At 35.6% G+C, this 13,026-nt stretch overlaps 1 protein-coding gene across 1 annotated transcript in view; it reads left to right on the top strand.

The window, feature by feature from the left end:
* MALRD1 (MAM and LDL receptor class A domain containing 1) overlaps positions 1-13,026 on the top strand; it is a 314,254-nt gene that overhangs the window by 207,395 nt on the left and 93,833 nt on the right. The window contains exon 31 of the mRNA XM_064441822.1: positions 12,111-12,239. Within this exon, the coding sequence (XP_064297892.1) occupies positions 12,111-12,239 (129 nt within the window). The remainder of the gene's footprint in view (positions 1-12,110; positions 12,240-13,026) is intronic.

The raw sequence follows: 13,026 nt of genomic DNA on the forward strand, positions 1-13,026 counted from the left end.
GTATGTGTCCTTTGGGAATATGTTTATGCTCATGTCTTTTCAGCAGGATCAGAGGCCTGTTGTATTTGCTTTTTAACTGTATGTATGTGTATGTGAGAAAATGCATGTCTATAAAAAAACCCAAAACAAACAAAAAACCACACACCCCCCAATGACGTTCCTGTTTCTATAATATTTAAGCTCAAACAAGGGTCTAGAGGGAATCATTGCATTGTCTTTAGCATCTTTCACATCAGCTACAAGTTTGATTTATTTTGTCTTCTACTCCAGAAGTTGAGATTTGCTTGCTTAATTTTCTGACCTTCCTGTTGGCATGATGGCATGAAGGAGCCTAGTCTGACCTTTTTCATTCTCATGGTTATTGATTCTTTACCTTTGTAGAACAAACAAACAAAATACTTTTTGCCAGAGTCTGAAAAATTTCCTATCTGACCCAAGCCTGGGGCATTCAGGATAGAGGAAACATGTCATGTCTAAATTGGTTTTTTGCAGCACAGGGTTCACAGTTTTATTGTGTCTCTCGTAACAAAGCTAGAAGACAGCAAACACAATCTTATTGTGGCCAAACTCAAGGATAAGAGTAGCATACAAACCAGAAGGGGTCAGGCGTTTCTTCTCAACAAAATTACTTGATTTACAACACTTAGTATTGTCCTCTGTTTGTAGATGTAGAATTGCTGAGTTAGACCAGGGTCCTTTAGGGGAACTGAAGGCCACATCTGTATTTTCTACCAGGACTTATAAGATTGAACTAAAATATTATATAAATTTGTGGATATTCTGGCCATGGTAATTACATAAGCAGAGGAATAGACCATACACAGAAAAACCTAGAAGATAACTGAAAATAATTTAAACTTGAATAACAAGTTTGAAATAAACAGAAATGAATGGAAGTGAGAAAGCCTTAAATTGCATGGGCAAAAATAGAACGTTTAGCTTCTTCCCAGTAAATGGCATGCAGTGGTGGAGACAAATGTTAGAGCAATTCTGGATCTTTCAGATATTTTGGGATAGCCTCCTCCTCATAGAATGTCCTTTTGGAAGCTGCTGAATGGTAAACCTGGATCATGGTTTACAGTCAACACAATAAAATAATTTCCTCTTTGCAGAAATAATGTACTCAAGTAAAAAATAGCAGAGTCACGTCACAGAGATTGTTCTTTACATTAGATTAATTGATTGATTACATTTGAATTCTTTTTTCACCTTTTTGTACAATAATTCTTTACACAACTTTAGTGACAGACTATCTTATATCACCTGAATAGAGCTTACAGTGGTCATCCCTTGTGCTTTTTAATAATTTACTTTGACCATACGTGAGGTTATTTGCAGGTTTAAAAAAATGCCTGCAATTTTGCTTTAATAAAAATATTGTACAGAATAATCCCTAAGGACAATTTTATTTTTGAGACTTCTGACACTTACCTTTAAGATAAAATCTAAAAATCCTGTCAGAAATAAGCTGTGGTCTGGTAACCTTAAAGAGCAAGCCAAGAGTTATTGATTTGCTTTTCCAGCTGAAGGCTCACTGTCACATAATAGGGACTCAAGAGTGTAACTCATCAGACATGCTGTTACCAGTAGTCTGAATTTTTTACATCTGTAATTTTAAACAAAAGGAATCTTGTACTCCAGATACAAAACACAGAGTATAAGCATGGACATATACCTTACTGAGCCATATCATACATACTGATTTTGGCATCCCAGGGCATCACCTGAAAAACCAACAGTGAAAGATAAATGAAAATGAGCGAATCATAACTCTAAATTAAAATTAAACAGACAAGTCTAGAATACTTCATTATTTAGTTGATTTATATAGTTTTTCATGGTCTGGCAATTCAGTACAATAAAGGTCCAGGAAGAAGAGACACCCATTACAGCTCCAGTGATCTTTGTGGATTGCTTGTTTGAGATCATATTCAAAAACTTTTCTTCTCATATTAAAGGTAAGTAGAATACAAATTCAGTCATACTTGAAGTGGTATTAAAATTATATTTAGTTTTTAAAAGAAAGCAAAATCAAAATGCCACAGTACTTCTATTAATAGGAAATTGATTTACCAAATAGACCTAAAAAAATATTTTCTTTATTTCTTTATTAAAAGCTTGCTTTGCCTGGTCATAAACTTTTTCTTTCCCTTTCTCCTCATATATTTGTGCTCCTCCTCACCTATTGTTTATGGCAAAAACTGTAGGCGAAGTTACTGCAATCCTCTGAAAAACTTTGCTTCTACACACCCATAAACAAGAAGCTTTGAAAGTCTCAGCAGAGAAATCCTTTCTCATTAGAATTCCATCCTAGCTTTGCACATCAGAGGGAAAACAACTAAAACATCCTAGCATTTATGTGCGTAGGCCAACTTTTTTATTTTTAAAATAAGCCAGTGTTGTCTTTGAAACCTCACCTATGTATCATGCAAAGCTTTACATTTAGTAGAGAATTTAGTTCCTTCTGCTCAGACACTTGAGGAAAGTTCAAACTCTTATAACAGAAATATTCAGTACAAACCTGGCCCTGAAGTGAGAGGGAAGGGAATTCGGGCAGAGAAGACTGCCGGAGCTGATTTAGTCACTCAAGATATATATTTGTATTCAGCCAGAATGTATGTCCAGTTACCTGTGTTTTTTGATCTTTTTCTTCTCTTTTTTCCTCTTTAAAACACAATGTTTTATTACGTTCTTCACCTTTTTCCATAAATAGGTCAATGTCAGGGTATTCTGGAATGGAACACTGGAATTGCATCACATCGCTAAAACTTCTCAGTAAATGTACTGTAATTAATGGTAAAATTCTTATTTGTTAGTCTAATGTTTGGATTTTGATTTCATGGTGAGCTGCAATTTACAAATTGCTGATATCTTTACAATCCACTTCATTGTAGAGGAAGAAACCCGATTTTGAGAAGTCTAGTAGTTTTTGGCAGCTTTAACTTAATTTGTGTTACTGTAACATACATTAGCATGAATGTGCTTCATACTTTTTGAGTGAAAATCTTACTGAGCTCAGATCTCATTACACTCAGCAGAAGGTACAGATGATGCACAATTTGGTTCTAGGCAAGAAATAATCTCCCATCTGGAAATGTGAAAGTCAGCCACAGCTGCCTTCCACAGATATCCTGAATGCCCCTGTACAAAGGACTCGGTGAGGAATGCAATGTGCTCAGGAGAGATGGGGAGGAAATACAGGCTCCCTCAATCCAGCTTGCCAGGGCTGCCAGAGTTACAGTGGGGGAAGACTTGAATGCCTGCACAAGTCATGTTTTGCACAAGGTGATTGCTTAAACAGCATTGCATATTAATCTTTCTAGAAACGTATGAAAAAATATAAATTCATTTTTACTGAAGAAGCAAATATTATATAGCCTGCCTTCAGGGAATGAATAATATTGCATTTGACAATCTTCTCTGAAAAGATTAAAAGAACAGCAAGAAGAGAAATATGGCAGCAGCCTGAAAATCACAGTAGTCTCTACATTTCATTGCACTGGACAGAGTAATTTACATACCTGTAATACTCCAATATTGCTATTTCTGTTTGAGATTATATAAAAAATGCAGGAGACCTTAACCGAAAGATTTTTTTTTTTGCCATCTTTCCTTCTTTTTTGCAACTCTCAGATTCTTATGAGGAAAATACTTGAGGTCTTTTGCTACAGATTTTGAATATGAGAAACATGTTTTAGCTTTTGCCGTACTCTTCATGAAGAGACCTCAGTGGTTTCTTCAGTTTCTGTTTATCTCATGTGAAACTTTTGAAGAAAAGTTGCTGACCAAAGATACTTTGGTTTGGTAATACGTGGCTGCAAAAACAGGTTTTCAGTATAAAATGAAGATATCATTTTGACATTCACTTCATGTATTTACTCTTCATATCCAATGGTAGATTACTTAACTCCACCTATTTCAAACGGGCCACAAGAGAAGAATTTCATGACTAGTAAAATATACAGGGTAGAGATGGCTGGATTTTAATCCTTTTTTTTTTGGACATCAAAATCATTGTCTATAAAGGTGGTATTAGAAGAATGAACACTGCCCCAGCCTGAGTTCATTTTTGTATTAAATTACTGTAGAAGGTGGGCACCCTTCCAGTACAAATACACTGTCTGTAACAGTTGATCTGTAACCCATCATACACCTCCATGCAATATGACACTCAAGATGAATTTCACATCTCATGACGATTCTGCAGAGCCAGGGAGCGCATTCAGCTGAGGAACTGAGTGCATAGTTTTTGTAGATAATTGTGACTAGCACCTGTGTGGTGTACTTCATTGTTCTGTCACAACAACCCCTATGGGCCACATTAGTGCAAGTCCATGTATAAACAAAATAATATATTCCTATGAGATGCTTCTAAGAAATCTGTGATAAGGGGAGAGAGTGATGCAATTGAGTAGTTTGGCTTGATTCTGCATCACAATGGAAACAACGGCTTGACAATAAATGTGTAGGGTAAATACCTTTGAAAAGCTCTAAAAGTAATCTCTTCAGCTGAACTTTCTGAGGTGTAATGTAGCTTTACACTGGAATCACGATGGAGGGGAGAGAGGGAGGGGAAAAAGGACCAAGTAGTAGAGACCACATGTCAAATTTCTTCAGGAGATATTTTTCTCTGGTTGAACATGCTCATAATTACTGGAAAACAGAATTTTCTGCAAAAGCATCACTATTTTTTTACCTTATCTCGTTTTCTCCCTTTCTTTCACCACCTGCAGGCTCCAAAGAGATGAAGCCTAGAATACCAGAACCTCGCTCATTGCTCAGTCCTCAGTGTTTCTCCCTAGTGTCTTTAGTATGCAGCTCCCTACATGAGGGTACTGTGAACATGAGCTCCTTACCCTGCTGATACACTCCACACCAAGGCTGGTCTTTCAGTCTTAAATATAAAAACTTCTGTCCCTGTGTGATGTAGGTTTATATACTCCATGATATCAGCACTAGAAGAGATTTTTTTTCTTTTGTATTGCTTGAGCTGGAGCCAGTTGTACATTTCCAGAACTTTGGATGATTTTTTTTATTCTTCCAGTTTATTTGGTGGCCTTAGGCACTGTAATACAACTTGCTTAGAGCTTGTTTAGGACATCGATTGGCAGGCTTTTGTATCTTCAGGTGAAATTCTCTCCTAAGAGTCGATATAATTTGTTGAATCTGCTGTTTATGTCAGAGCCAGTGCATAACTTTGAATTAAATATGGCCTTTTAAATGACACATTCTACGAGGACAATTCCCTATGGTTCTTGAATTACAAAAGAACCTTATTTGAAATAATATCTAGCTTGCATGCGTAGAAATTTTTCATCTAGTTTTCCCTGCAAGATTGTCAAGGTCATCCATGGAAAGAAACATTATTGATGAGTTTGCAAATAGATTTTTAATGTTCTATAAAAAACAATGTAGAAAAGGGTACTGAACAATTGGGGTAAGCAACTGAAAAGCATGATGCAAACTGTGTTTCATAATTTCTGAATTTCAGCATACTGAGTACAGTTAAGCTCCAGTCCTAGGGAAACCTTCTAGGAGCTTGTATTTCATACATTCTAATTTAAACCAATGGTGAAATTTGGAAAGTATAGTTTCTTTCACTGAATAATATTCTCAACAAAACATCTTTAATATTTTTATCTTTGGTTATTTCTATATCTGAAGTACTGTGTAAAAGTGGATGGAAGTGATATAAGTACTCTCACTATACAACACAATTTAAACAACAAATAATAAAAAGAAGTGAATTTTCAACTGTAATTTGAAAACATTCCTACTCAAAAAGGACCTTAATTTGTAAAAAGACAAACAGGTAGGAAAAAAGTCTATGTTTCCTTCAATATACATTACATGTTTCTCTTCATACTGTTGACATGGTTGTGTTGCACTGTTGAGTGCTTGCATTCCTCTTAGAGACCAGAGATGAGACTATTGGTAAAGAGCAGCTCAGCATACTTGACCTTGAGTTACATGTTGTTGTTCAAAACAGCTCAAGGTCTTGTTCACTGTAACCTTTAGCAACCATAATAAGTTGGGATTCAGCCTATGCCTTTCACAAGCACATACCACTGGCCAAACATAACCTCTGACAACCTATGTAAGTCTTCAGTGTTGTAATGCAACACGGCCAGAGCATCTCTTCTTTTTGGCTGTGTGATCAATCAGTTCTTCCACGATAAATATTTTAAATAGAAGAACATGTACTGTGTCAACCTAACACCCAATCTATAAAATTTACTGGTATCTATCAAACTAATTTTTTTTTGCAGTTATCCATTTTGTTTCAGATAGTCAAGGTCTATAGCTTATAGAGCTGTTATTTGGCCTGTCTGGTTCTGGTTCGTTCCATGATTTTGCATGTAATAGACATCACAGGAATATTTTCATCTTACAAAACATTGGTAAAAGAAAGCTCTTATACTCACAGAGTCAGAGAAACAGTCACTGGCCCAGTGCTGTCCTCTAAAATCAAGCTTAAAGGAAAGGACCATTTTCATGAGTTCGTACATAGCCAGTCTTTTCCTGGTAACTGAAACAAAGTGTCTGGGTTAATAGTGTTGTATTTATCAGCTATCTCCAAATGAATCTTGTCACATCTATAAATTCTGTTAGTACCATATGGGCTAGTCTTCCATAGATAACATATACCTGAGATGGATATAAATATATCTCATGATGTATCCACAGTAGAGTCACAATTTATTTGTGGTATGCACAATGTGCATCTGTGTCTTGCTTGTTTTCTCCACATATACAAACACACATATGTATTCTTATTAGGCAAGGTCTTATCTTTGCTGGTATTCTGAGAATTACATTGTACAGAATAAAATATGTAGAAATAAAAGTGAGTGTATGTAAACATAAGTTCTATGGCAAACAACATTAACATTCTTCTTTTGTAGGGTTTAGTCATCCAAAAGCCAAGCCAGTTCTATTGGTTTCTTAAAAACTACTTGGAAGATTATATGGCTTTTTGCTGCATCAATCCAAATTGTACTTAATTGAAAAGTGATATCCTGTATATACTTTTTCCTTTTCAAGTACTGCCATTTCTTTTGCCATAGGGATTTGCATAACATGTAGTCAGTAGTTACTACTTCATTTAAAATAAATCCTGTGCTAGTTTCTTGTGGTGTCCTGATTTTCAAGAAATGCTGCAGTTCCAAGGGGAAACCAAATAAATGTGATAAACCATTAGCATTTTGCTATGCCACAATAATTGTTGGCATTTTTTTTTTTTATTATAAGAATCTAATCCCCAAGTATTAACTGTAAGGGGAAAAAGGTGGTTTAGAAGGATATATGCTGTAGCCTGTCAATTTTGATGTAGGGAGAAAATCAATGCTTTAATTGCTCAACCGATTCTTTTTAATGTAGTTATTTCTGTGCTGACCTAAATCTTGGTTGTTATTGCAAGATATGAAATTCTTCTTTGTGTTTTATATTCTATATTATTTTGATTTGTTTTTTTTCATTTTGGATTGGGTTTTTTTTTGTTGTTGTTGTTGCCTGTATTCTCTTTTTGTGGGAAAGGAATGGACTGTGGTCTTTTCACTTGCAGCACATATGTATAGTCTTCAGACCCCACAAGTTTATGGACTGAATAACTGTAGGAGAAGAAAAAGGAAAGCATAAAGAAAAACAAGTGCAAGAGTGCTGGAAATTAATAAATATTGTTGGAGTTTCTGTTCTCATTAAAAAAAAACAAACCCACAAACACCCACCCCTATTTTTATAGCTCTTTGCCATGCCTTTATCACTCATGTCATTCCTGTAGACCAGCACTCCATATCTGTATGGATATTTTCCATTATGTAAAATTGTGTGTAGAACTGAGAAACAATGGATTGTTCAGTTTAGTGGCTAAACCAAAAACCTGGAAGAAGGTCAGGTCAAAAAAAAAACCTTTATGGCTTTTTCATTAAGTGCAAGTTTCCTTCTGGTCAACAGTCTCCTTAAATTAAAATGAAATGTTTTCTTTTGGTTTTGGATATCAGCTTTCTTCAAAGTTTTGAAAGCATATTCAGAAATAAGCTTAGTACTTATCAAACACATTTCAAGCCCCTGCAATTCCTCTCATTTCCATTGTGTGAGAAATCCACATCTGTGTATCGGATATTTCTCTGTTTTCCACCTCTGACATTTTCATATATGGAATCCATTAATTCTTTTGCTTGCTGTGGCTCACTGATCCATTTTAATATTGTAGCTTCTCAAAGATAACTTCAGAGTAACACAGTAAACAAAGTATAACTGATAATTTTTTTAAATTATAATTTTTGTCCTGATTTGTTTGGAGTGTATTCAACAGTAAGTTAGCTTTTTCCTTATAGGTTTCTTGAGCAGTTGTTAGAAGAAAGAGGCAAGAAAGAAAATTTGCCATATATTCTGAATTTTTTTCTGCTTAGAGTAGTTATTCTGTATGTTTGCATTTTCATGGAATGTTTTGGGTTAGGCTATTGGGAAATATATATATAGTATTACATGTTATACATAACCAACCATCCGCATTATCTTTCTACTTACTGGTGATCAAAGTACAACTGAGGAATATGATCCATTAAAAAGCTATATATTTTTGCATGCAGTTGCACAAAACCAACATGTGCAAAAGACTTTAGCTTTAGCAGCTACAGTCACTTGCTTTGTTCAGCCTGGAGGAGAGGATGGTGAGGGGAGACCTCACAGCAGCCTGCAGCTTCCTCACAAGGGGAGGAAGGAGGAGGGGCAGGTGCTGGTCTCTTCTCTCTGGTGACCAATGACAGGACCAGAGGGAATGGGAGGAAGATGTGCCAGGGGAGGGTTAGGTTGGGTATTAGGAAAAGGTTCTTCCCGCAGAGGCTGGTGGAGCACTGGAACAGGGTCCCCCAGGGACGCATCACGGCACCAAGCCTGATTCTATTCAAGAAGCACTTGGACAATACCCTCAGAGTCATGGTATGAACTTGGGGTTGTCCTGTGCAGGGACAGGAGCTGGACTTGATGATCCTTGTGGGGCTCTTCCAACTCAGGACATTATATAATTCCATGAAAATTTCTGATTTTATCTGAAATGTCAGCTTTAAACATATCTTAAACTGTTCATTAGGAGACATTGTTTTGCATTATATTGTAACTCTCTGGAGGGAGGTTTGCTTACTCTTTTTAGAAACATCTTTCTCCTAATTCAGTACTGATAAACTCAGATTTTGGCAACCCTGTAATTTCAGTGACAAAGCTGGAAATGAACAAGATAATATTTTGTATGTCCTCTCTTTTTTTTTTTGTTCAAAGTGTTTACTAACCTTTTATTTTTTTGTTAAATTGCAATTCAACCCTCAGAATTGAGAACATATTTTCTAGTGTGTTCTTCAATACATTTTTCTGACTAAATAGAATTTTTGTATTATATTTTAAAAATGCCAAATATGAAACTTCTAGGCTGCAACTTCTGTGTGAACCTTTGTTTGGTTATTGGGATTGTTGATGCCGAACACGTATTTTATGGTTAAAGCTCACCTTATTTCTTGTTTTTATTTAGTTTTTAGCTGCAGCAGGAGTTTTGGTCAGAACAAGTGTGTACTCTGGAAAGTTGCTTTTTAATGACACAATTCTGAATAGGAATTTAGAATATTTAGTTTGACTATGCTGTGCTAATGCTGGTACGTTTAGTCTGAGAAGGATTTTATCTTTATCTCTGCCAAAAGTTGTGGCAGAATCTCTATCGTTATCATAAATGTAACCTAGTATCACTAAAAATGACATATAAACAAGGTCTTACTCCAAAAGGATAAAATTCAGAGATATATGACTGTGTTCGGACTTTATGGTATTCATATCTGTTGAGATACAAGTATTCATTATGACTGTACTGATCAGATGTTTCATTTTAGGATAAGATAAGAAATTAATAATATTCTTAAATGATGGTTTCTGGTATGCTTGACGTACTATAAAGTAGATAAAAAAGAATAATTGTAATTAAGTGCTAAATATAAATGATAGAATAACGTAACATTGTCTTGCTTAAAGATAAAAGGAGGTAAAGGTGAGGAATACGATCAGTCACAAAGCCATGGATTTTCAAATGTCATTCCCCTGTATGGTGATCATGTACTTCTTTAATATGCAGTGAAATAAGATGTAACAATTATTGTACCCTAATGGCTCTGCCACTAAATAGTTTCTGTCATTAAGCCATTGAGTGACTTACGAAAGTCACTTAATTTCCCAGGGCATCATTCCCAGTGCATGGAGGGAATGGAGATGAGGGAGTCAAGAGTCTTCTCGTAAGTGTCCACTGACAAGACAGAAGGCAAAGGGCACAAATTAAAAAACAGGAAATTTCATCTGAACACAAGAAAACATTTCATTTACTATGACGGTGGTCAAACACAAGCACAAGTTTTCCAGAGAGGTTCGATATATTCAAAACACAACTGGACATGGTCCTGCACAACCTGATGTACTAGAGGTGGCTTGAGCAGGGGACTGGACTAGAAGATCTTGAGAAGTCCCTGCCAATCTCTACTGTTCAGTGATTCTGTGGTTTTCCAGAATTTAAGATAAACCATATTACTGATGTTTTGGTAGTATTTTCAAAGAAGTTTTATCACATCATTTGGGAGAGGTGTGAAAACTGCCTTAAACATCACAAATGCTTCAGTCAATTTTTTTCTCAAGAGTCCACTCCTCTGCTAAGGGCTCTCTGCCACATGGATGGTCTGTAAAAAGCAGCTATAGCTTTTCCTGTATTTAAGGCATCATGGAAACACTGTGGATTCCCTGACACCTAATCAGATTAAATTAATAGTGTAAAATTAAAAGCCAAATCAAAAAGACAGCTATCCATTTGAAACCAGATTTTATTTACACCAATGCTCAGGGACATATGTATTTCAAAACTGAAAATTTAAGTTAGATCCTGCAGGTAATCAACCTGATGACTAAATTTTTTAAAACTATCCATTCTAAATATTTGAATTACATTTTAATGCTGTGTTGTTGCTTTATTTCATATTACTTTGTGCAAATGTTTAAACTAAACCAAAAATTTAGCTCTCCTTTCCTATTTTGCTTCAATGAGAATGTAGTTCCGCAGTTTGTAAAATTCAGTAAGTACCACTATCTGAGGGGATTAATACCCTGATAATCATAACTTCCCCTTCTGTAAATATGGGCCTGCACAAAGGTCAATATCAAGGTGTTCTGTCCAGACTGTGTTTAGTGATGTGTCACATTTTAGTCATATTTGAAAGAAAAAATGAAACATATTACAACAAATAGAGTGAAAATATATTCTCCTAAATGTCTTATTGCACAACTTGGAGCTCTAGACTGTAAGACAATCTTAGGTTAACAGGAGTGCATCTTAAATGCTGCATTTGGGATTATCAGAACTGTTTCAATTAGTGCTAATTTAAATTATGCACCCAGTGTACTGAGCTAAAAGGTAATTTATGTAAGTTTCTTTATAGTCTGACAGTTCAGAGGTGGCTGAATCTCAGCACCCTTTGGCTTTGGCCCTAATGCTTTATGTGTAAGTTACTCTCATTTTATGATATGATTTTCACTCACTTCAGAGATGATCAAAAATTGTTGTAGTAAAACAGATCCTCATATTGAATGCCATAAGAGAAATTTCTAGGCAGTTCACACACTCAGAGCAAAAGCTTCTTTAAACTCTTCAAAAAAAGTTGAACTTCTTATAAAGGCTTTAAATGTTTATGCATTACACAAATGTCATATAACAGTCATTTTTCTCAGTTTAAAATATTGTTATTTTCCAAATTATGTCCTGTAATTATGAGCAGAATAAGGTCTTTAGCCCTTACAACAGCTCACAAAACCCCTTTTTATGGAACGTGCACAACAAATACACTGCGGAAACAGTCATGTTGGTGCTGAACTGAGTTTTCTTCCAGGCAAAACATCCTACCCTGGAAGCTTTGGGCAAGGCCAGTATAGTAGTCTGGACACATATAGTGCACCATTAGAAGAGTGAGACCAAATAACATCTGCTGGAAGAAATAAATCACTGAAGTAATGGTGTATAATGGCTAAACAAATTTAAAAAAGCATCATTTGATTTAAATACAATATTGATTTAAGTGTCCTGTTGGTTTCAGTTGGAGAGAATCCCAGGGAATGCCCTGCCCTTACTGATTTTGTGTGTGGGAATGAGAATTGCATAGAGTCTCAGTTCGTCTGCGACTATAAACCAGACTGTGAAGACCTTTCAGATGAGTCTGACTGCAGTAAGTATCTTTTGTGTATTAATGTAATCTCCAGTTAAAATTATAACTTTAAATTCTGTAGCATAGCTTAGGTGAATTCACACAGCTGCTCAGAAGATAATTACAAGCAGGTTGCCTGCTTCCCTAGCATAGAAGGTCTGACATTTTCCGATCCTCAGAGATGTTTGCTGCAAAAAGTATTTAAGTGTGATTTAGCTGCAAAAGTGTAACTTACTCAAACTAAAGACTAAATATAAACAACACCCAAAAAACAGCTTAAGGACTAAAAACATATTTAAGGAATAAATTCCGTAGGTTACAAAACAAATTAACTCTGAGAAGAAATGTAAACTCATTTATTAAGTTGAAAGCATGTTGAGCTGTCAATGTTGAATGAAAAAGCTGGGCAGGCAAATTAACGCACAATAACATTTAGACATGATTCTGCTATAAAAAGTGAATATTTAAAACAAGCCTGTCTTTCCTTTCAGATTCATCCTGTCTTTGTGAGTTGTGTCCGTACTACAAGCTCATTGTTCTTTGTTCTTGCTGCTACCGCAGAGTAATGAAAATATTCTCTTGCTATTACTCTGTTACAGACCAGTTGGACAAAATCCAGTCTGTTTATATTTTTATAGTCCTAGTGAATACTGAGACAAAATCTGTGTGTAGGTATTCTTTGCTAATGCTGTTTGAGACGGAAGGACACAGCTCAGTTTCAAAAATCTGGATCAAGCTTTCCAATTCAGACTTGAAACTCAAAAGCACTAAAACATTGTGCCTTTGTTCCTGCTCCATGTCTTTGTTT

Source organism: Phalacrocorax carbo, chromosome 2, assembly GCF_963921805.1.
Source record: "Phalacrocorax carbo chromosome 2, bPhaCar2.1, whole genome shotgun sequence".
Classification (NCBI taxonomy): domain Eukaryota; kingdom Metazoa; phylum Chordata; class Aves; order Suliformes; family Phalacrocoracidae; genus Phalacrocorax; species Phalacrocorax carbo.